Source organism: Chanodichthys erythropterus, chromosome 11, assembly GCF_024489055.1.
Source record: "Chanodichthys erythropterus isolate Z2021 chromosome 11, ASM2448905v1, whole genome shotgun sequence".
Lineage (NCBI taxonomy): Eukaryota > Metazoa > Chordata > Actinopteri > Cypriniformes > Xenocyprididae > Chanodichthys > Chanodichthys erythropterus.
Window position 1 is genome coordinate 10,134,251 of NC_090231.1, and position 26,504 is coordinate 10,160,754.

Genomic DNA, 26,504 nt, shown 5'->3' on the forward strand with positions numbered 1-26,504 from the left:
CTATGGCACCTTTAACCAATGACCTTGACCCTAATTCAACATGTGTCCCTCCAACTAGAGCCAACGTGTGGAACACACTGCAAAAACTAGCCCAACAGACTCCCAGACAGCCCGACGTTGGGCGACCGTCGGGTGTCACAACCCTAAAACTTTTTATCTGTTCTGAGTCCCTCAGAGAGTCAATAACTCATTCAGAAATAACTGTATCTTTTAGTCATTGGTATGAAATAAATTTTAATGTCTATCTTCTCTTCTCCTTCTTTGTCTCAAAACCATCTCTGTTCTCTTTTGAAGTCTTTGCTCTTTCAGGTCACATGAGTCGACAATTGAACAGCTTCTCAGCTTGCCCATCTGAACTCCAAGGATTTCCACAGAATTAGAACATCCGTCATTCACAAAGTTGCCCTTTTCAGTTTTTAAATATGTTTGGCTGATTTGATCAGGGCTGATATGCTTTCAGCTACCGGGTACTCTCCGGTCTGTTTAATCATTTTATCCCTTCTAAATTAATTTCACAGATTTCTGCAGATTTTCCCCCAAGATCAGCACAGAAAATGCAAAACAGTCTCCAGATTCTGTCTGGTTCTGCTTATGGGACAAAATCTTACTGGATATTTTGTGAAGTATGAACTCTATCCACATCCTGACACTCGCTGTCCCCTACCAAGCATTTTATTCAGGCCGCATGAATATTCCCTTTATGCCCCTCTGGACACGTTCTGTCTTTGATCTCCCCGAAAACCACACTCAAATATTCCTGCAATGCTCACTGCATACACACATTCACGCACAACACATGTATCTGTTTACTCTACAATGCAGACCAAGAGTTGGCATTGGATAAGGCTTACAAAAATGGTTAAGTGTGTGTGAACAAGTTTCAGAAAGATTTGGTTTCATTGTTGAAACGCGGGGGCTCACTTGTTGCAAAATGGTGGCATGTGTATCCAAGCATGTTTTTTTTACTGTCTTGAGTATGTTTACTGGTTTTGTTTCAAAGTCAAGAAAAAATAGCCTGTTTTTGCAATGCGTTGCATGCTGAACTCAGCAAAAATACAATGACAATACAGTATAAACCTATTTAACACATTTTTTGTCATATACATTAGGCTTTTATGATATCTTGATTGCTTTATTTTTTATTTTTATGCATTTGGCAGACTTTTTTTTTATCCAAAGTGACATCTCTGGCAATCAAGTCCATGACCTTGTCATTGCAAGTAGGGCTGTCAAACGATTAATCGCGATTAATTGCATACAAAATAATTATTATATGAGTTTCTATAATATATGTGTGAGTACTGTGTGTAATATGTATATATAAATACACTCAAATTAATGTATATATTTAAGAGAAATATGTTATGTATTTATATATATAATATAAATTATATAAAAATATAAATATACTTGTAAATATTTATCAAATATATACATGGATGTGTTTGTATTTATATATAATAATTACACACAGTACACCCACATATATTAGGCAAACTCACTTTTATTTTGTATGCGATTAATCATGATTAATCATTTGACAGCCCTAATTGCAAGCACCATTTTCTGTTTAAACTACTATTTTATGTTGCAGTCTAAAATGGAGTGAACTACTTGCCCATTGCTTAAAAAAAGCATGTCTGGCGATGTGATTTATTTACCATTTAGATGTAAATTTGAGCTGCTCTAATCTAAATTAGATTTTATGGCAATCAGTTTTATGCAGTAGTTCTCAATAGTCCTGCTAGTTCTCAACAGCACACTCCTAAACCATTTCATAATTTAATGCATTTAATAAAGGAAATGTGGTTATATATTATATACTGGTTATTTATTTTTTATATTATATAATATGATTTTTTTGTATACAAGCAGGACCAAAATGCAAAAAAATGAAAATAGATTTGCAAGCTACATTTGAAGATGATTAAGTTGAGTATGAAACTATCTCTAGGGCTGAATATGGCCCCCAGGCCTGTAGCTGACTTCAGTTTGAAAGTTTTGTGGCATTAGCTGTGTATTTGTGTAAAGAGAAATGGGCTCTAATGTAAGACCTAGAACTAAATATGATACTCCATTGTAATGTATGTGTCCGCCAAGCACGAAAGTTGTGAGTTTATGTTAGAAACTGAAATTTACATGTGCGTGACTGAGTGAAAGTGTGATTGTGTATGTTTTGACTGGGCTAATATTTTGTGTATGGGAATTACATGGCTTTTGGAGCTGGTCTTTGACCCTTTGTCCTATTTTATGTAGGAGGCTCCCTAATGGAATAACTTGGTATTGTGTGTCTGTACATACATGTTTGATGAATGGCTGTGAACTCTGTGCATTTACAGTACAACATTGTATGTATAGTTGACTTCTGCCCCCTCTGCCCAATGTTTTTAAAAAGGAAGTGGTTACTTGTGAAATGGACATGGCTGTGTGGGTAAACGTGCTTATCTGCAAGTAAGTTCTGTCAAGTGTGTGTGTGCTTCTCTGATTTAAGCATTTAACCTCTACATCCTCTTTGATGGAAGAAGAGAATATGTGTTATAAAATGGCTTTTTTTCCCAGAAGTCCTCGGAAATGTTTTTTTCCACTCTGTGGTGAGTGGACACATATTCAAACATAATATTTAAACTTAAACTGTTTCTCTCTCTTGCCTATAGATAGAAGAGGGAGGAAAAGCAGCTCATTGTAAGAAGTTGAGAGTGGGGGATGAACTGGTGAACATTAACGGCTCTGCTCTCTACGGCTCCCGTCAAGAAGCTCTCATCCTCATCAAAGGTTCTTACAGGGTTCTCAAAATCGTCGTTCGAAGGTATACAGACACAGACATACATACGCTGACTTAAGTTGTGGCCACATATTGTTTTTCCTATTATCGAGGGCAAAATCAAGAAATTTCAATTGGAATCCACATGATCAGGAATTTTGTGTGAGAGTGAAAGATTTCTCTGTGCAGATTTTGCATCAGGTTCAGTTTGTCATGAAAAGGCTCCTTGGTTTGAAAGTGACTTCTATGTAGGCTTCATACATCGCGACACTATTCAGGGTTTCTGCTGGTTTTAAAAAGGTCTTAAAAAGTCTTAATTTGCCCTTACCCAAATTAAGGACTTAGAGAGGTCTTAAATCAGAGCAGAACGTATTAAATTCATAAAGTCATGACAATTACTTTAAATGCTGCATACATTGCAAAAATTAGTATCTTCCTCAGTATTTTTCTCCTGTTTTCCAATATAAATATCTAAACCTCTTTAAATCAAGATTCATTCACTTGAGATGCAAATGTAAAATAAAGTCTTGAAAAATTGAAAAGAACAAATATGTCAAATTCCCTTTGAATTAAGTTTTTTTTTTTTTTCTGAACCTTTGGCAGATATTTGTTCATGTTTTAATCATAAAACATAAATCAAATTTTATGTATCTTTATACGTATCTCCAGTAAGTGCATTTTGATTTAAGAATATTTAGACATTTGGAGAACTGGAAGACAAAAATAGTGAGGAAGAACAGCTTGTTTTGCAGTGTGATCAGAAGATACAGTAAAAGATATTTCCATAGTGGTTGGGAGCAGAGGTATTCAAGCTACTTCTCTGTAAAATATATTAAAGTAATGGATATCTCCCTAGACATTTACATTTAGAGAACATATTGATGTATTGTGTTTCCTTTGGTTTATTCCTTAAATATTCTTTACTTGGTCTTAGAAAGGTCTTAAAGTAGGGCTGCTCGATTATGGCAAAAATCAGAATCACAATAGTTTTGGTCAATATTGTAATCATGATTATTATTGGTGGGGCATATTACAAGTCTTATTTCATGATATGAGTAATTTTTAAATATCAGTGAAATTTCACAATAACTGATACTTCAGCAAAAACTAATACTAGGTTAACTAAAGTAATAGGTCCTCAAAACACTTACAGGAAACAAGTAAACAGTCAAGTAAATAAAATAATAAAATAAATACAACAAAACAAAAATACAAATTAAATCAACTGTTATGATATGCTGGTGCAGAGATGAGGCAGATGCGGATTTCCACAATAACATAGAGCTTTAATCAAACAGTGGCAAGGAAACACCAAACATCACGTTTAACAACATTCAGAACGGACCAGGAGTGAAGGGAGTGAGTGTCATATAAAGGGAGTGCTAACAATAGAGTCCAGGTGCAGGTGATCCGTGATGATGGGGAGATGACGAGGGAAGTGAGTGCAGGTGTGGAGAACAGGAGGATCTTGGGAAATGGAGTCTAGGAGAACAAGGGATCTGTAACAGTACCTCCCCCTCCCGGTAGGCGCGTCCTCGCGCCGTAGATGTAACAACCGGGAGGGGGGTGGGCGCCCTGGAGACCTCAAGCCGGAGCAGGGGGAAGAGCAGACTGGAGTGGAGGTCTCCAGGGCGGGCTCAAACGCCATGGCGGGTCAGGGGCCGAAGGCAGCCATGGAGGGTCAGGGGCCGAAGGCAGCCATGGAGGGTCAGGGGCCGAAGGCAGCCATGGAGGGTCAGGGGCCGAAGGCAGCCATGGAGGGTCAGGGGCCGAAGGCAGCCATGGAGGGTCAGGGGCCGAAGGCAGCCATGGAGGGTCAGGGGCCGAAGGCAGCCATGGAGGGTCAGGAGCCGAAACCTTGAAGCCGTCGAGCCCAGGCGGCGCTGAAGGACCGGCGGGAGATGGCGGAATCCACGGCTCCGCCGACCGAGAGCGCAGCCGGGGGCTCCAGAACGCCGCAGTAGAAGGCAGACGACATACAACAAAGTGAACACCGGGGAGAGTGAGGAGGCCAACTGGAACTGAGGGACGGAGGGACGGAGCAGAGACGGAGGAGTGCAGTCCAGAAGTGAGGGCAGGCCGACGAAGGAACAAGGTGTGAACGGGGGCAGGATGGAGACTGGTGAGACTAGTGGACTGATGGGCCATGGTGGAGACGAGGGAGGTTGGAGCCGGGGTGAAGGTAATCGCCCAGAGGTCCGAGGTGGAGATCTGGGCGAGGGGCTAGAGGTGACGGTTCAGTCCAAACATAACGGGATGGAGGTGGGAGAGGTAGGCAGGGAGGGGAAACAGTCTTTGGGCTGGAGGGTTCAAAAACACAGTTCATAGGAGCAGTTGGTTCGGCGGCGGCTGGAGCGGCTGGCTCGGCGGCGGCGGCTGGAGCGGCTGGCTCGGCGGCGGCGGCTGGAGCGGCTGGCTCGGCGGCGGCGGCTGGAGCGGCTGGCTCGGCGGCGGCGGCAGGAGCGGCTGGCTCGGCGGCGGCGGCTGGAGCTGAGGGCTCGGCGGCGGCGGCTGGAGCTGAGGGCTCGGCGGCGGCGGCTGGAGCTGAGGGCTCGGCGGCGGCGGCTGGAGATGAGGGCTCGGCGGCGTCGGAGACTGGAGAACTTTGCTCGGCGGCGGAGACCGGAGAACTTTGCTCGGCGGCGGAGACTGGAGAACTTTGCTCGGCGGCGGAGACTGGAGAACTTTGCTCGGCGGCGGAGACTGGAGAACTTTGCTCGGCGGCGGAGACTGGAGAACTTTGCTCGGCGGCGGAGACTGGAGAACTTGGCTCGGCGGCGGAGACTGGAGAACTTGGCTCGGCGGCGGAGACTGGAGAACTTGGCTCGGCGGCGGAGACTGGAGAACTTGGCTCGGCGGAGACTGGAGAACTTGGCTCGGCGGAGACTGGAGAACTTGGCTCGGCGGAGACTGGAGAACTTGGCTCTGTCCAAAAGTCTATAAGCCAGGCCACCTCACTTGGTGGCTCGCACAGGGTTGGAGCTGCAGGCTCGGAAAGGGCTGGAGCGGGCTCTGGAGATACTGGAGCGGGCTCTGGAGATACTGGAGCGGGCTCTGGAGACACTGGGGCCGCTTTCTTCCTCCTCCTCCGCTTACTGGGCCCAGTAGCGGAATATGGGTCCAGCCTGGGGCAGGCAGGGAGTTCGTTGGAGGGGTATGCGGAGGAAGACGGAGGTTGACTGACTGGCCCGGCCAGCCGTGTTTCTGGATGGACTGGAGACATACACTTATCCTGAACCTCATCCACGAAGAATTTGGAGCCATTTAACCACAAAATAAAATTGATTGTTTCGCTTAAGGAGAAACGATAATCAGGTTCATCAAAACGGATAGTGTTTTCGTCCAGTCCATCCAGAAACAGGGAGATTAAACATGCTTCAGGCCAGTCAGACAAGAAAGCAAGCTCAACGAACTCCTCCACATACCTTTCCAGCGAACGACCCACCTGAAGAAGCCCGATGAGCCGATCGCCAGTTGCCAGATGGGAGAGAGGCCTTGGAGGAGCAGGAGCCAGGGAGCTGGTGAAAGTCTCCATTCTGTGGAAATCCAAAGTTTTTGGTCCGTTCTTCTGTTATGATATGCTGGTGCAGAGATGAGGCAGATGCGGATTTCCACAATAACATAGAGCTTTAATCAAACAGTGGCAAGGAAACACCAAACATCACGTTTAACAACATTCAGAACGGACCAGGAGTGAAGGGAGTGAGTGTCATATAAAGGGAGTGCTAACAATAGAGTCCAGGTGCAGGTGATCCGTGATGATGGGGAGATGACGAGGGAAGTGAGTGCAGGTGTGGAGAACAGGAGGATCTTGGGAAATGGAGTCTAGGAGAACAAGGGATCTGTAACATCAACATTGTTTTAGGTTTTTCAGGAAGATGTTCTAACAGTGGTATTCAGATATGTAATAGCCTACAACAGATATTGAATAAAGTTATCAAATGTAAAATAACAACTTATTAAAACTATAAAAGTTATTCAAGAGCATTTCAGAGCGAGTGATTTCATCTTTGTCTTTTGTAGTTTAATTAACATTAACGGGTTACACTTTATTTTACAGTACCATAATTGCATTGTAATCACTCAAATAAGTACTGAGTACTATTAATTAACTGCATGTACTTGCTATACAGTTACAATTAGGGTTTGGTTTAGGGTTAGTTACTTGTAATTATGCATAATTTACTGTTATTACTATAGTAAGTACATGTAACTATGGCACTTTAAAATAAAGTGTTACCTTAATGACTGCAGCAGATTTATTAGGCTGTTGTCACTTTAAGAGATGCACAGATCCAATATACTGTTACACATATGTTTTTTTCTTTTTTTTTTCTCAACTGTTTACATTCATTTAAGACATAACCAACTGTGTTTATGAAGATACTCGCCAAAACTGCAATTTGACATTTTTGTGTGTAGGATATTTGACCATTTAGGATACATGTCCGAAGCATATCCGAAGCCCGCAGTATAGGCTACTTTGCATATGCACGTTCCGCCCCCTCTCAGAGCGCACGCTCAGAGGGAACATATATACAGTATAAGCAGCCTAGGGAACACAGTATCTCTTTTGCGGCCTAATGCACTTTTAATAACGCTGTTTTATATCAAGCACATCACGCAGTTTAGCAACTGTAGACTGCGTTTTGTAACAATGTTAATGTTAACAATGTTAACTGATTTGAATGTTAAAGGTGCCCTAGATTCAAAAATTGAATTTACCTCGGCATAGTTGAATAACAAGAGTTCAGTACATGGAAATGACATACAGTGAGTCTCAAACTCCATTGTTTCCTCCTCCTTATATAAATCTCATTTGTTTAAACGACCACTGAGGAACAGGCGAATCTCAACATAACACCAACTGTTACGTAACAGTCGGGATCATTAATATGTATGCCCCCAATATTTGCATATGCCAGCCCATGTTCAAGGCATTACACAAGCTAGTATTAACGTCTGGATGTGCACAGCTGAATCATCACACTAGGTAAGCAAGCAATAACAACAGTGAAAAATGGCAGATGGAGCAATAATAACTGACATGATCCATGATATCATGATATTTTTAGTGATATTTGTAAATTGTCTTTCTAAATGATTCGTTAGCATGTTGCTAATGTACTGTTAAATGTGGTTAAAGTTACCATCGTTTCTTATTCACGGAGACAAGACTGTCGTTATTTTCATTTTTTAAACACGTGCAGTCTGGATAATGCATAAACACAACTTCAACTATAACTTCTTTATAAATCTCTCCAACAGTGTGTAATGTTAGCTTTAGCACTATCAAACTCATTCAGAATCAAATGTAAACATCCAAATAAATACTATACTTACGCGATTAGACATGTTGCATGATGAACACTTTGTAAAGATCCATTTTGAGGGATATTTTAGCTGTGCGAACTTTGTTTACGGTGTTTAAGGCCAGCGCGAGCTCTTGGGGCGTGGAGCACGAGATTTAAAGGGGCCACATACCCTGAATCGGCGCATTTATAATGATAGGCAGTTAAAAATAATAATAATAAAAAAAAAACTATGGGGTATTTTGAGCTGAAACTTCACAGACACATTCAGGGGACACCTTAGACTTATATTACATCTTTTGAAAACATGTTCTTCGGCACATTTAAGTTTGGTTTAACGAAAGGAACAGAGGCACACCTCTGTGAAGGAATTGGATGGTGCACTGGGCGGAATGCGGCAGCGGCACAATAATCGCTTTACGTCATATTTAAAATTCATACAGGTATGACAACAGACAGTGTATTTTTTTGCCCGCAGTGTGATTGCACCTTTTATAGTGAAACTGCCATTTTGACTTAGACACACAGACACAAACAAACACATAAGCAAACTTAATATGCTAACTTCATATGTGTGGTGAATTTTTGTAGACTAAATCCAGTCATTTCATGCAAATTCACTGCTTTGACCAACAGAAAAATCTGTGGTTTGCAAGTGATTAGTGTGTGAACTTACCATCACTATACTATCAGTAATAGACAATAGACCGTTTTTGCTCAGAAAATTGCATAGTTATGAATAAAACTGCCATTTCAGAAACATCACACCTAGAGGATGTGACCAGGATATGCAGCGTTTCGCTGTGGGGGAGCATCTGCGCAGTGGCTAAATCCACCAGTAGCCTCTGATTATGTGTCTGATGTTTATTTTAGCTGACGTGATGCAAGTTGACCTCAGCAGAGTTTGGCAGACAGGAGAGTTTTGTCACCCATGACAGACGAAATTGAATGACACACCCTGTTTGACTCACTCAGAGTAGCCTGATCTAGGATCAGATCTTCTGATATCAATATTAATTATCACTAGCTAATAGTTATCAGGAAGTAAATGTTGAAGCTGTATCCAGGTCAGTGTTGGTCTGACCACAGGGGTTCTTCCCTTTCCAGGCATGTGGACAATCAAAGTGTCATGTGATAGTGCCTCACTGTGGCTGTGTGCAGAGGCGCAGTTGAGGCGTCTAACAAACACATGCGCACACTCGCAAACATTTGAAGAATTTTAGTGATGCGTTCACATGCAGTTGGTGATAAATGTTTACTTTTTATTGCTAGCTTTATGTGTGCAGGGTAAATGAGGTGCTGTGTGTGTTGTTGAGTCTGGACTGGATGTCCAGTCAACTGAGTCCAGCACATTCCAGTGTGTTGAGGCCTCACTGCATTAGCAGCTACCAGACAGATGAGTGTACGTCCCACGCTCCTCCCTCTATCATCTTCTTTCTCCTCTCGCATTTATTTATACTGTCCTCCCTTCCTCCCACTCTATAAACCTACAATCTCCTCTCTTCATTCTTTTCAACAACAGTCTCAATAAAAACCTCTAGAGCTTTTATAACCACATTTTCTAGCTTAAATATTCTGGTATATTTTATTCTGAATATTTATTATGTATAAATAAATACACACACATACATGTATTTATTTAAGAAATATTTGTATGTATACATATTAGGGCTGTCAATATTTTTTTTTTAATCACGATTAATCACTTATCATGAAATTAAGCATACACCATTCATCTTGTTTAACACGTCCATTTTGCCATCATTGCCTATATCCAGAAAAGTAAACCATCAGATTGAATTGTGATTTTCCACAAAACTGTATTTTTCCGCTTTTTTTAAGGTAAATTTAGATGTCTTTCCAAAAAAGGACACCAAATAACCAAAGGATATGATTTCATATAATTAAAACATTTATGTAGGCTACACCAAAGCACCCATAAAAAAAATCCCAGCAAAAAAAAAAGCATAGTATGTGCAACAGCAAAGAGCTTATTTACATTTTAGACAAGTCAAGTTGCGATACTGAACAGGACCACATGGAGATGCCAAAAAAAAAAACTAAACCAACCGCCTTGACCTGCATATTTAGTAAAGGACACAGCAACATACACAGAACAAATTCAAACATTATCCTGAATGTGTGTGAAAAAAACGTGAATGTACTGAAATGTGTCTGTGCATAAATACAATGTGCGATCAGTGCGTCGAGAGAGAGCACTCATACATAATTTGTTTGTGCATCAATATAACAGACTCACGCATGCTAAATGTATGACTCCTGTACGTCACCACAATCGTCTTTAGTTTGATTGCAATCCTCATCCATCAAAACTTTCATAGCAAGAAGCTGGTTTGCTTTATCCTGCCGAGAAACATAGTTTTCATATCATCTGGCCATACATCAGTGGGATGTTTCCACGTTCCGTTCAGACAGGAACAGCACATGGCGGGAGGGCTCGTGCTCTTCAGATAGAATGACACAATATGACAGAGAGTTTGTGTTTTAAAGCGAAACAGACACTGGAACGAATAATTCTCTCTGCCATCTCGGATATAATCAGCATGGACTTTAAGATCATCTAACTGTGTTACGTAAATTACGTTATGACGCAGTTTCACATGCTTTCCATTATTAATTCAAAATCCTTAACGCATTAAAATAATTTGACACATTTAACTTGTTTTTGAATTAATCGCATGCATTAACATGTTAAGGTTGACAGCCCTAATATATAAATATATATTTATATATTAGGGCTGTATATATATATATATATATATATATATATATATATATATATATATATATATATATATATATATATATATATATATATAATTTACATTCTCTAACATCATTCTGTAGCCATTTTGTAACTTGTATTACCCCATTTTATATCCTCTTAATAGTTTATAATTTAAAAACCTTTATTTTTAGAAAAATAATCTGTTTATGGAGCCATATGACAGTTAGTCTGAAGTGATGGTTTTAAATTTTGAACATTAGTATGTTTCTTACACACGCCTATCGTTGATTCATCTACTGGGGATGTATGGATTTTGAAGTGGTTTTGTGGTTTGGTTTTTGAAGTGTCATTTTTTTTTTAATACTATCTACTTTCTAGGGGTGTAAGAAAATATCGATACACGTGAATATCGCAATATTATGTTTGGCGATACTGTATTGAAAAAACGCTGTATCGATATTTATTTATTTATTTATTTATTTATGTACATCCAAGATTCGTGGCTTTGTCTTCGGTTTAAACCACAGACTGTATAAAACCCAACCGCTAGATGGCAGCGTTATCTCAGAACGTAAACTGACGTGTAGCTGGAGAAGCGCGAGGTGCATCAATAGCGTTAGCGTTAGCAAACCCAGTTCACAAGACGATAGAATTATTCCTCTCCTGTGACATACAGAGCTGAAGTGTGGACTCATTTTGGCTGCAACTATAAAGAACCCACTAAGGAGATCGACAAGAGTCAGTTGTTTGCAAAATATGACATGTTAAAATTGAATCTGAGAGCTCACTTAACATCCCGACGCGATCCACGCTGCTGAGAGAGACCTATAGAATATGTAGTAACGTTATTTACTGCACGTTTTCCTCTCAGTAAACAAAATAAACACAACAAAAATGACAGCGGTGACAGCAGAAAGAAAGCATCTGATCATAGCGATGTGGATAATTTTGCATAAGTTTATCACTTCAGTAAAGGTACTTTTATTTAAATAGCACTTTATGCATTAGACTGCTTTAAAGCAAGCAGCTTTACAGTATTAAATAAAAAACAAACAGACATTGTCATAAAATGGACTATGCACTAGTTGTTAAATAGTTTAGAAATTAAAAACTGTTATACTGTGAACCTTTAAAACATACACAATAAAGAATCCTGCAGTCACTTTACTATTTTCCCTTAGATTGCACAAAATAGTGATTAGTGATATAAATGCACATGATACTGTATTGTTTAAATTAAAGTTGTTTGTAAGATTTTCTGCATATGGTGTTGTTCTTTATGACCGTTTTTTTCTAAAATTGCATCCTTTTTCTAAAAAAAACCCCCAATATCGCAATATATCGCCTTTCTTACAGTATCGCAATATAACACAATATATTGTATCGTAACCCCTGTATCGTGATACGTATTGTATCGCCAGATTCTTGGCAATACACAGCCCTACTACTTTCATTATATAGGCACACAGTGATTATTTTCCTAAAAATCTTCATTTGTGTTCATCTGAAGAAAGAAAGTCATACACATCTGGGACAGTTTTCGGTGGAGTATCCCTTGAGCTTAATTTTATAGGTTCTTAACGGTTTATTTTTTATTTTTTTCAAACCTTATTCTCTAACCTGAGATAACATCTAGGGGTAGTTCTGTCAAACGATTAATCACGATTAATCGCATCCAAAATGAAAGTTTGTGTTTACATAATATGTGTGTGTGTGCTATGTATATTTATTATGTATATATAAATACGCACACACACATGTATTTAAGAAATATATTTATATATAATTTATATATTCTATATGAATATAAATATTTTATATTTAAATATAATAATTTTATATATACATGTATACATTTATTTATTTATTTATTTATTTATATATATATATATATATATATATATTACACACACACATATTATGTATACACAAACTTTAATTTTGGATGCGATTAATCACGATTAATCGTTAAACCGCTATCTAGGGAAGCCCGATTTATTGGTATCATATCAGTTTCTTGTCAGTATTATGGATTTATTTTAATCAAAATTCGCTGAGTATTTAATTAAACTTAAAACTCATTAAATTAAATTCATAACTTTACATTTAGATTACATATGCTGTTATCCAACACTCACATAAAGCTAATCTTTATAAACACTAATTTTACTAACACTGTTAAAATAAATCTTTAACAAACTTTAAGCAACTCTCTAAATATCCATTATTTATACTTTCTATCATAATGCTCAATGTAATTGTCTAATCTAAACTGTATTGAATTTTAATATATACCATACTTATATCACCTAGAATTTAAGTATTTATAAATCCTTGATAATAAACTCCATTTTTTTTAACCTCTTGAGTATGCTTTAACCTGTAAACTTATTCTGAAGCCTTTGAACAGTTTCTAACATTTATAACCTCATTCTCTAGCTTCAAGGTTCTTTAACTTGTGTGACCTCATTTTATAATCTCTCATTATTCTTTAACCTCATTCTTAAACCTCTCGACAATCTTCTAACCTCTTGACATTCTCTGTTTATCTTATCTGTAGTAAATAAACCAATTCAATATGCTGTTTATTTTGGTCCATACTCAAACACCAACCCTCACTCACAAGATTCTCAAAACACAAGAATTCTCATGAGATTTTTTTTTTTTTTTTTATTATTATTCAACAAAACACAACCTACTTGAGTGAACTTAAGGTATGAGAATTTAGAATCACAGTCTCAGACTGTAAACATGCTTTTAGCTGAAGAAAAATCTGAACTTTTAAACCTCTAGGTTTAGGATAGCCATCCAAACACCAGCTCTGCAGAAGCTAGCCACAGAGTCAGAGGTTCAGAAGTGAGGGAGAAGAGAGGGGTGTAGAGATGGAAAAAATTCCTTTTCTTTTTACATCCGTTTATTTGGCTGCAGGTCAGAAATGCTGCAGTCTTAGTGTTATTACCCTGCCTGTGGTTTCTCTCTTGCTGTGGTTTTCTAGGCAGCACATCCTACTCTGTGTGTGTGTGCGTGTTTTGTATTTTTCTGTTTGTGGGTTTGATCCCTAGTCACACCAGCAGGACTGTGCCGGAGGCTTTTAAAATCAGATTTGATTGTTCTATGCGGATAGACTGTTGCTGTACATGCTGTCTTTTTGCATGTAACCTGTTTTTATATAATGCTAATGTGTTGGATTGGTTAGAACGCTTGCTTGGCAGTAAATCTAACATAGGCACTGCTGTGTCATTTAAGGTCAGTGCATTTGCCGCCATGTTTTAAATCGTGTCTGCATTGTCAGAACATTCAAACGGCTTTAACGACTTTTCATTGTCACTGTTCCTCCCCTTTAACCTTTTGCAAAAAAAAAAAAAAAAAAACGCGCACACACACACACACACACACACACACACTCAACGGCAGAAAGCTGATACAACTATTTTAGATGATGCAGAAAGGTCAAAAGTGTTTTTTTTGTGTGTACTTGTTTTTGTGAAATATCAGGACACAAATGTGTATAATGACATGGGTATGACATAGGTATTACAAAAAGAGGTGAAATATGAGGACATTCAGCATGTCCCCACTTTTCAAAAGGCTTATAAATCATACAGAATGAGTTTTTGTGACAAAGTAAAAGTGTGCACAGTTTCCTGTGAGGGTTAGGTTTAGGGGTAGGGGTAGTGTAGGGGGATAGAAAATACGGTTTGTACAGTATAAAAACCATTACGCCTATGGAATGTCCCCACATTTCACAAAAACAAGTATGTGTGTGTGTGTGTGTGTGTGTGTGTGTGTGTGTGTGTGTGTGTGTGTGTGTGTGTGTGTGTGTGTGTGTGTGTGTGTGTGTGTGTGTGTGTGTTTAATGCTAACCTCCCTGCCATTCATTAGAAATTTAGCTGAAATTAGTTTTTGCAGGGTAGGTGCTTTGAGCAAACAACACACTATTCACAGTAGCATAAGAATACACAGCACTCATAAATATTGTGCAAAACAGTAGGCTATTGAATTACAGAAAAATAATGCACTCATGTGTATAATTACTTTTCAGTAATTCAAAGGACTGTGGTCAATTGTTTCACTTATATCAGCTAGTAACGGAAACTTGAGCCATTGAGAGGCAGTTATTTAACAAGAGAGAATGAGAGAGAGAGGGAGGGAGAATGACCCGAGTCTGTGAGCTCTCAACAGTGTTTGGTAGCAGCATCTCGAAGCTGTACTTTAAAAAAGCAACATTACCGCCTTGCTACTGAGAAATGCCATGCAAATTTTCACTTTGCATGACAAACTATTTTATCGAAAAAGTAAATTGCAGGTCAGTGCTGACAAGTTTCTGTGTGCGTGTTTCAGTCTGTGTTCAAGTGTGTGTCTGTACTGTGTGTGTGTGTGTGTGCAGAGAGAGAGAGAGAAGGAGAAAGCGTGCTTTCTATAGAAAAAAAAAAGGTAATTTAGTGGGAAAGACTTTTTTTGTCATTTTTTTTTTTTATTATCTTTTTGTTAATCATATTTGTTTGTTTGCTTTGTCAGTGTTTTGTGTGGGTTTTGATTCATTGGCTGTAAGGAAATAACTGATATGGCAAAGAGATATGAAACTGTAATGCGGTAGTCGACAAACCTGGAACTACTTCATAGCTGTTACTGGAAAATAATTGCATGCCGTCAACCAATCAAAATCAAGCATTCAGCAGCCCTGTGGTATAAAAATAAATAACTCCTATATATGTTGTCAGTTAAATGTCGTACATATTATTTTTTTAGCATTTTAGTTAAGATTGTTAATATAACTTAACATTTAATAACTTAATGATTTAAATCATTTTAAAGGGGACCTATTATGCAAAATTCACATTCATAAGGTGTTTGAACAACAGTGTGTGTGAACAACCAGCCTATAACGGTAAAAATCCACTTGCTCCTTTTTTTTTTTTTAAATCATAAATGGTCTCTCCAAACGAGGGGTTCCAGATTTCCGAAGCCCCGCCCATTACTGTTGATCTGCCCTATTAGCATAAACACCGCCCTGAGTGAGCCGCAGCAGTCCGCCATTTGTTTCCTCGCTGTAGCACCTGGAGATATACAATGTCTGTGCCAAAAAAACCATAACATATATGTTCTGTTATTGGATGTACTAACGGACATAAGAGTCTCTATAGACTCTCTGCATCTGAGCCAATGAGGACACTGTAGCTGAATTCTATTTATGAAGGAAATTTGATGAAGAAAGTTTCATACATTTGCACAAATCATTTTACATCAGTCTGCTTTACAAACAAGGGTCAGTTCAACACTGGATTTGCACAAAAGATTAATATGATTATACATGCTAATGGATGAGTTGAATCAACTTGACCATTCAGAAACGTCCAGTTGCATTCTAAAAGTTGTAACTTCTTGCTGAGTCTCTCCATCAGTGTCCGACTCCGGTTCGAACTATGTAAAGCTGAACACCCCTACTGACAATTTCTGACATTTTGGCTGCGTGAGATTCTCCAGTTTTGTTGTTAAGTAGAAAGCACAAGCTGTTAAAGCTCCGCCCTCTTCTGGAAAGCAGGCCGGAAGCAGCAGCTCATTTGCATTTAAAGGGACACACACTAAAACAACGTGTTTTTACTCACACCTAAATAGGGGCAAATTTGACAAGCTATAAAAATGTTCTGTGTGGTATTAAGCTGAAACTTCAGACACATTCTGGAGACACCAGAGACTTATAATACATCTTTTGAAAAAGGACATAATAGGTCCCCTTTAAGGCTTATTGGGACCCCTTTGGTTGAGAAATACTGGTGTAAAGAAATCCAGTTTAAATGACACAACTAATTTTATTGATATTGTTCAGTAATGAAATATATATATTTTTATCTATATTTTTGCATTAGAGCTGTTGTATTCCCCGGCTTCTCTTTGTGAATGGGAAGGTGAGCTGTACAGTTAAAGGATGTTTGTGGGATGCCATGTCCAAAGACACACTGTATTGTTTTCCTGCACACACACTTTCTATTGTTCAGCAGCAGCTGTCTGGAATGCAGATTTCATGCACTTTGTTCATTGGACCAAACTTATAATTGCCCACAATTGTGTCTTCAACTTTTGAGCTGAATACTTGTTTCTTGTACTAAAAGAATGAAAATGTATTTTACACACTGAAAGAATGTGCAGTTTGTCTATGTTATCTAAACGTGATGTGCTCTGCCTTGAGGTGTGGTGCCTATCTTGCAAAAGAGAACAGTGTGCTTCTGAAATTTCTGGATGTCTGGTTCCTCCTAGTTCCAACTCCCACTTCCTGTTACACATGCTGACTGTAATAGCTGCTTTAGGAGCTGTGCTGGGAACCATGGGACAGAAATGTTTATTTACAGCAAATATCCATTGTCAGGGGCGGAAGAACTGTTTTAAAATGCATGTTTTGTCCCTGACTTAAGCCAAGTCTGAAACACAGACCTTATTTGGACTGCAAGCGTATAAGATATTTAGATTCATAAAATCTTGCTCTGACTTAAAGGAAGGGTAGGTCTTTACAGGAAAGCCACGTGAGGGAGGGAAGTGGTGCTGTCTTGCTTTGGCATATACATCTGAAGTTGTTGAGCAATTGGCACATACACCATTTGCCAGAAAAAAAACTACTGCAATATATATAATCCATACATAACAGCTTAAATGTTAAAGGTGCAGTGTGTCATTTTAGACCTGCTAGTGGTATCAAATGGAATTGCAATGTAATTCCCCACATTTTTTCAATCGATTTTGATTTTGATGTTGTTTAGACCCCAATTTTCTTCAAAATATACTATTTTGTGTTCCACATAATGAGTATGGAACAACTGTGAGTAAATAAAGACAATTTTCAGAAATGTTCAACAAAATGTTTAAACCACCCCAGAGCCAGAAATTGACATGTACATGTTGAGCTGCTCAAACAAACAGGAATATTTTGAAAGCACCACAGTGTTCACACTATTGGGTGTAATTCAAATAGATGAATTACACACATTACCTTTAATCATTACCAATTTTCCATGTCTCAGCATTTTTTGTAGCATTTAAATAGAAAAAGAGCAGTTAATAAATGATGCTTTTAGCCATGTGCAAATCACATTACAGGAACCAATGGCTGTAATCTACTCTAAGAAACCAACTGGCCAAATGCTGATATAAAGCTGTAAGCACCACTGCTCTCATGAGGAAATAAAGTGCGGAGAGCCACTTCAGTAATCATCTATCAAAGGTTGCCTGGTCTCTTTGGGAGAAACCCCAGTTGCACTTCACTCTATGAGTTTATGATCTTGTGGTTTGGAGAGGCCGTGGAGGAGAGTTATGAAAGACAGAGTCTGCAAACTCAGGAAGCTTCTAGCGGTAAGACCCTGTCCGCTGCTCTAAGGAACAAGAAAGAACAAAGGAGACTCAATGCCAAAACAATGGACATTCCTTACATTCCCAAGACCACCACCCCCCTCCTGACTTTCCACATATTAAAAACAAAACTCTAAGACCTTTCAGACTCCAAAACTTTCCATGTGCCAGCCTCAGTGTATGGTGTTATTGAATATGTTTTTGATCAAATTTGAATGGGATGTATTGGTGGGTGATAATTATTTTAATGCTTTGGCCAATAGTATGAAATTTGGATAATCTTTTTTTTTTTTTTTTTTGCTTCTTGTAATTATTTGCTAAAGATGTTTGTCATTTTTTAATTACATAATTATATTTCTACTCCAATTAGTTTTTTTTTTTTTTTTTTTTAAATATAAACATTTTAAATCGTGGCTGTCATGACTGATTTATTCAAACATGCATTAAATATTGAAGAACATTATAATGAATATGTAATGTGCATAGCTATATTTATCAGAATGCTACTTTCTAGAATTCACTTTTCTAGATGACTAATGAGTTTATGGTCACTGAATATGGTTTTTCTGAGGTTAATGTGACGTTATGTGGCATTGTTTACAAGCTGTTTTATTGATGTGTTTTCAAGGTTGAAACACTGATTGAGCTATTACACAAGACATGATACGGATTTGTACTGTACAAAGTTGTACTGTATCTTTTAACATACCTTCAGATGTTTATTCATGTTTATTTCACACTGTAAAGGCCCTGGTGTACTTCAAACAAAATCAAAGAACGAACTGATGTGACGTAATTTTGAACAAAATAAGGCCGAAACGAAGTTCGTTTTGTGTTCTTTTTGGAAGTTCGAAACGGCTTGCCAAAGTTCGTTCCAGCTGCAAAACACCTTCATGCCACCATTGGTCCATGATGATAACATGATAGGAGGTATGCGCTGAGGCTCCGCCTTCACTCGCGTGGGACGCGTCTTTGACTCATTCGTGTGTTTGAGTTCGTTGAGGTAAGATCTCCGCGGGTGAAAACATGAACACACTGGATATCCACTTTATAGTACAAAATGAAGTTGTACTTGCGAAAAAATGAGGCACTAACACTGTTTTTCATGTTTGATACTGTAAAGCTGCTTGATTTTAAGCAATCTATTGAATAAAGCGCTATATGAAGACGTGACGTGACTGGAGTGCTACTTTGCAGAGCTCGTGCTAACATACCCATGCTTTTATGATCAGACGCTTTTCTTAAGCTTTCTATAATAAATGCTTACTGTTTTCTCATTTTTGTTGTGTTTATTTTGATACTGAGAGAAGAACGTGCACGGCACATATTTACATATTCATCTAACAGTCGCTTTCGGCAGTGCGGGCGCCGTCAGATGTTCGTTTACAGTATATCGCTTGTCATGCATTTCGAACTTCGTTTTACCCCTAAAAGAAGAACAAAAAAGAACTTCGTTTGAAGTATACCAGAGCCTTAACTGGTATTAAAGCGGAGGAGAGGATGTTCAAGTGCGCTTCACGCTGCCGCTTCTCTGAGGTGCTAAAGCGCTATGTCACGTCACATTAAACAGCGCCAAAACGGTATTTATTTTTTGAATCTCATATTCAGATGGATATCATTTGAAATCTGAGACTTTGCTTCATATCAAAAGTTACAAATCACAAAGATTATTGCGATTTATTGGATGGGAGGCGCTACATATTCTGCTCATTCATCAACTGAAAACACTCAAATAATTGATTGTTGGGATTTAAGAATGGATATCGGTTCATAAAAATCAGAATCAATTAAAATTGAGAAATCAATTTTTTTTACCCAGCCCTATAAATTACCCATAGCAGATCTATACAGGTGGAGCTGGGGAAGGTGGAGGTTTTCTGAAAGCGCGTTGCAACTGCTAGAGAAAATGCAGACCAGTATTTAAAGGTTGAGTGTCAAGCTCATTGGTTCCTGCTGTATCAGTAGCCAATCAGCTGTACCCTATAGAGAATGATGTGTTTGCAAGCAGATTGAGTTAAGCACTACGTTAAGTTTCATGACAGAACTTTTGTATTTATCAGTGTTATTAAATTATTAGTTTTAGTAAAGATTGACTTTTCCTTTGCTATCATATAATGCTCACTTAATCTAAATGTTAAAATAAGAGAAATGAGCATGCAGAATTGAATATATAGTAACAACCGATATGGTCTATATTGTGCATTTGTAGTTTATAAAAAATGTATGAATAGTGTGCGAGTGAGTATATGCTTGTATTTCAGTGGTAATGGACAAAGACATGCTCCTTTTCCTGGATTATGTCAAGTGCTCAGTCCAGACAGTCCTTCATGTGTGGGTTTGTCCTTTGGGATTGCATTACAGTCGGACTGCGCATATTGAAATTGCTGCTTTTTTATTAACAGTCCCAGGGCTCTGTGCCATAGGCTGCCTTGTCTCATCATGGTAAAAATGTTCTGTGGTATAACTCTGATATACTGGACATGTGGACAAGATGTAGGCCGTCAGTTAGATTAACCTCTGTTCAGTTGCCAGGGAAAGAATAAACGAATTGCGGTGTTAACATGGATGAAGCCTTGTGAACTGCTCTGCATCTGTTTTAACATCTGTTATTGAAAGCTTGTTTAGAACGGTTTGTTATTGAGTCTGCAGTCTCACACACTTTTATTCATTTACTTTATACTGTGTGATTGAAAGGCCAACGGGGTCATGACCTGACACATCTCTCTGCTTTTTTTTTCTGTCCAAAATAGTTAGGAAGGGTTTGATGTGGCTGATAAGCTTTTAGGCCGTGATGCACTTTTATATGCATTCTTTCTTTCCCATAGAAAAGTACTAATCAGAGTGAAAGAGAATCCAAAACAACAAACAAGCTATTGTGCTGGAGAGCCCAACTGTTGACTGCTCCCTTCCTGGACTGGGCTTTTCGTTGTGCCCGTACTGGTAAAAGCATGGGTGATTAAATGGAATGCAGCCTTTGCGTCTCGCTCGCTTTTTTCGGGGGAGCAGGCGACCGGAGAACAAATGATGATGATGATGATGATTGCGCCAACTGAAAGTGGAGATGGGTGTGTGTGAATGCATGCATGCAGGCTTGCTTATTTATTTCACGGGAATAATACAGAATGAACTTGTTGCATATAATTTCATGCAGCAGATGCTCTTTAACTAGCTATTAGCTAATTTGAGGACAAATGTCCATGAATTTAGGGACATACAGATGAATGAAACATGGTACAATGTTTAAAAACACATATTAGTACCAACTATTTTGTACTTTGTTAGCACAAAGAAATTGAAACAGACAAATGTGATTTAGTTTTTATGCTTCTCTTTTTGCATTTTCTCTTTGAAACAGTTTGCTTCAATATGTAGGTAATGACACGACCATCTGGATCCTAGCAGAAAAAGAATTCCCAGATCTCAATTACATTCTGTAGAAATCACAATAGAAATGCTATATTCTTGATCTTTATTATTCTTGAACAAATGACTAATTGTTACTTGGATATGGACATGGTAATTAATGTTTTTCCTGCAATAAGACAGACAGAGACTACTAACGGGCTATGATGGTTGTGAAAATAAAAGAGAGGAAGCATCTTTGACTAGAACACAGCATACAGTACTATTGACTCATCTGTGTGTGTCACCAATGTTTCTTACAATAACCAGTGACATCACACCTTAAGATAAGATCAGTTCATGGTTTAACTACCGTTCTTTGCTATCATACACAATCTCAGTTCCTATAAAGCATGTAAAAGCAAAACGTGAAACTTAAACCCTGGTTAGAAATTGTCACATAAGGGCATAATCCTGGGTTAATGTGTTTTTAAACCCAGCGTTAAGGCCAATTTTTTTTCTTCTGCAATGCTAACCTCAAATTTTTGTTGTCAAAGATATATGCCGTCTCTCAATTTGCCTACTTGTTCTATGGCCTAAAAGAATGTACTCTTTTTGTGAAGAAAATGTACTTTTGAGTGTGTAGCAGACCACCTCCAAAGCGCAATGGGTTGTGGTTAACATTAGTTGTTAAAGTGTGCATGGATCTGCACTTCAAATTTTGAAATAGTAGACCATATGGGTACCTTTGGTATCATTTAAACTTGATACAATTTGGGATGCACTAATTCTAATTTCGAATACCATTTAGGACTGATAGTATGCAAATTAGGATGCAGTAATACAGTGTGACACAATAGGGCTTTTCACACATGAAACCTCCCTGCCTTCATTCTAAACCCCGGGTAAATGGAATTCTGGGTTATCTTGCTTCACGTTTCACACTTCTCATAAATTAATCCGGGGTATTCATAAGCTGACGTTTCATATTGTACATACCCAAACCCTGGGTTGATGTTCTTATTTGCATATTTGTGGTGTCACTGTCATTGATTGGATGAATGCAGCACAAGGCCTGTTTACATGAAAGCTGTATCATTGCACATCCTTGTATTGCTGAATATACGTTCAAGTTTATACTGAATGGAGTTTTTGGACTATATAGGCAAGAATGAAACAGTCTCATGTTCACTAAAAATTGTCTAATTTTCTAAAGCAATTTTTAAACTGCTATATTTACAGTTAATATACAATATGCAGTGTTTTCATGACTGTCCAAAGCACACAGATATGAGCACACAATTGGTTGTCATTCTAACATTCTAACATCACATTGTTTCACACTGTACAAAGTTGGCACCGCAATGCAGGTTTAACAACAAAAGCAGTGCTAACCTTGCTCCGGAGCAGGGTTTCATAACCTCGTGAGTCTCAAACTCCATTGTTTCCTCCTCCTTGTGTAAATCTCATTTGTTTAAAAGACCTCTGAAGAACAGGCGAATCTCAACATAACACCTACTGTTACATAACAGTCGGGATCATTAATATGTACGCCCCTAATATTTGCATATGCCAGCTCATGTTCAAGGCATTACACAAGGGCAGGACGTCTGGATGTGCACAGCTGAATCATCAGACTAGGTAAGCAAGCAAGGACAACAGTGAAAAATGGCAGATGGAGCAATAATAACTGACATGATCCATGATATCATGATATTTTTAGTGATATTTGTAAATTGTCTTTCTAAATGTTTCGTTAGCATGTTGCTAATGTACTGTTAAATGTGGTTAAAGTTACCATCGTTTCTTACTGTATTCACAGAGACAAGAGCCGTCGCTATTTTCATTATTAAACACTTGCAGTCTGTATAATGCATAAACACAACTTCATTCTTTATAAATCTCTCCAACAGTGTGTAATGTTAGCTTTAGCCACGGAGCACAGCCTCAAACTCATTCAGAATCAAATGTAAACATCCAAATAAATACTATACTTACATATTCAGCATCCATTTTGAGGGTTATATTAGCTGTGTGAACTTTGTTTATGCAATGATAGTCAAGAGCTCGGGAGGGGGCAGGGAGTGCGAGCATTTAAAGGGGCCGCAGCCTGAATCGGCGCATTTCTAATGATGCCTCAAAATAGGCAGTTAAAAACATTTATTAAAAAAAATCTATGGGGTATTTTGAGCTGAAACTTCAGAAACATTCAGGGGACACCTTAGACTTATATTACATCTTGTAAAAAAAAACGTTCTAGGGCACCTTTAACACCAGACAATCATAAATTGCCTTGATCCTTACATCATTAAAAATGTATGCCTTTGTACAGGCATTGAAACTTTCACTTCCCATGTTTAGGTTCAGAGAAATTGTTCAAAATGTTGAACAGTGACTTAACAAACATTTTAACTAGAGTAGTGAAGAGCATATTTTGCAGAGAGAAATGTGTGTTTCAGAAGACTTAATCAGTGCGTACAGATGGAGAAGCATTTATTAAAACATGTTGTGTGCTCATCTTTGTCCAGGCAGTGTTACTGACCTCATAAATAAGAATGTCAGCCGCCCATTTAAAACTGTGTGATCACAAAAACTGAATACTCAAAAAAAAAATATATGGACCATACGTGACATTGAACAATATAACCTATAATTACAATTTTAGTAATAGTTAAAGGGATAGTTCACCCAAAAATTTTCGAAATTGTCATAATTTACTCACCCTCATGTCATTCCAAACCTGTATGAATTTCTTTCTTCTGTGGAATTTTAAAGAAGATATTTTGAGAAATGTCTCAGTGTTATTTTTTTATTTTTTTATTTTTCAGTGTTTGTCTCTTTGGTTACCAACATTCTTCTATCTACTCGTACAGGTTTGGAACAACATGTTGAATAATGTCAGAATTGAACTTTTTGGCTGAACTATCCTTTTAAGAATTCAACTGAAGAACCCATTAGTGGGAGGTTGTGCTCCATTATAATTTGTCCTACATGGGTTTTTCTTTTATTGTCAGTGTTGTAGCTGTTAATCAGACTGACCCCATTCTGACTTCCATCAGCCCTTCTGATTTGAGCAGGAAAAGCTGTTTATTAAGCACAGCTGATATGAGTTAAATTTCATTTTATTCTCTCTCTCTTTCTCTCTCTCTCTCAGGCAGTTTCTGGAATAACAAATCACACTCTTGCTTCTCAGATGTGCTTTGCATTGTTGTGCTTTCTACACTATTGCGTGTACCTGGCCCCATGCCCCAGGGATAATGCACCGTTTCGTCTTATTCCACCAATTTGTTTCCCTTTTTTCACATACAGTATATCTTCCTCTTCTCTCTCTTTCTCTACCACCCCTCACTCTCTCAACACTGCTGGCCGAAATTGACTGCTCTCCCAGGGAGGCAGGAAGCGGCCCTCGCATTTTTCCCCCATTCAAACAATAATAGGAGAGAATGCTAGGTATTATTTTAGCAGTGGCTTGCCGCTTTATCTCCCCCAAACATAGTTTCCTCTCCGTCTGAGCACCGCTTCCTCTCCCCTAATGTCATTAGAGAGAGAGTGAGTGGGAGGCTGTGTGTATGTATGTGAGCGAGAGAGAGAATATGCCGTTTAGTGGACTGAATGTTTGGTCTTCAGTTGTGACTTGAAATATTGAGAGAGAGAGAGAGAGGGAGAGGGGAAGTGGGGGGAGTGTTTGTCTGTTAATTTTTTCCTGGACTAGGAATCTGGTCAGAGCCTCTGGCTGCCTCATTACAGCTAAATGACCGCCAACCTTCACTCATGTGAGCGCTGAAGCCGTTAAGGTCCTGATAAAGACTGACCACTCACTGCAGACACAGACCTCAGGGTTGTCCTTTGACTCCAGACGTTTACTGATGGTTTAAACCTGAACTTGATCTTGAACCTGAAGCTGAACAGTGTTGGATTGGACTCAACTCAGAATATTTGTTTTACTGTGAGAACATCTGGAGTTGTCAAGTGTTGTGAGTATCTCAAGAAGTTTAGTTTTGCATGGAAAACCTCAAGTGGGGGTCAAACCAGCACTTAGTTCAACCTGGTTAACCTATTTGTGTTTGGTGCATTTCAGCGGAGCAGTACTGCCGTGCTAAGGCAAATGCAGTAACTACACCAACACTGAAACTGAGAAAAATGGTTTTAGAGTTTGTTTTTGTTTTGTTTTTTATCCATTTTGATTGCTTTGGTAATTTTATGTTTTCTATGAATCTGAGCATATTGAGCCAAAACTGTCTCAGGACAGATCATAGTCTAAGAGTCATAAATTAGTTTTGAAAGCTAGCTGTAAGGAGACTCAGATCAGCTTGGTGTTATGTTTGATGTTTTAAGACTGTTAGATCAGCAGTGTTTATTGGACGAGAATGACAGTGTGAATAGTTACTGTATGAGCTGTCTTGAATCTTATTGGCAAATGTGGAAATTGGGATGAAATATCAGTTACATTTATTGTTTATAGGTTTCTGAAAGAGACATATTAACATTTTGATGAGCCTTCAGGTTTACACTGTAATTTAAAAAAAAAAATAGCCTCTGTTTACTAAATGTCATATTTGTTTGTGTGAATAGCATGTGTATTTTTAATGTGTATTCATTTGTTTAATTTGTTGTATTTGAGTAAATATTATTATTTTTTGTTTGTTTGTTTACCATAACCTCGCTCTGAAAACTGCTATTAAATAGCAGATATCACTGTTTGTTTCAGAAGTGTTTTTAATGTACACTACCGAGTTTAGGGTCAGTAAGATTTATTTTTTTTCAATAAGGATGACTTAAATTTGTCAAAAGTGACAGTAAAAACATTTATAATGTTGCATAAGATATTTCATTTAAATGCTTTTAGTTTTTTACTTTCTTTTGTATTAATCTTTTCCTGTTTCCACAAAAGTGTTAAAGGGTTAGTTCACCCAAAAAATGAAAATTCTGTCATTAATTACTCACCCTCATGTCGTTCCTTACCTGTAAGACCTTTGTTCATCTTCTAAATACAAATTAAGAT

General features: G+C 38.2%; 1 protein-coding gene across 3 annotated transcripts in view; it reads left to right on the forward strand.

The window, feature by feature from the left end:
• The window catches only part of shroom4 (shroom family member 4), a 71,527-nt gene that overhangs the window by 25,477 nt on the left and 19,546 nt on the right, over positions 1-26,504 (forward strand). For 2 of the 3 annotated variants that reach the window (XM_067401533.1, XM_067401534.1), the window contains exon 2: positions 2,655-2,806. In XM_067401533.1, coding sequence (XP_067257634.1) covers positions 2,655-2,806 — 152 coding nt within the window. Of the gene's footprint in view, positions 1-2,654; positions 2,807-25,159; positions 25,477-26,504 lie in introns of those variants that run through there. The other variant, XM_067401535.1, reaches the window with a different exon arrangement.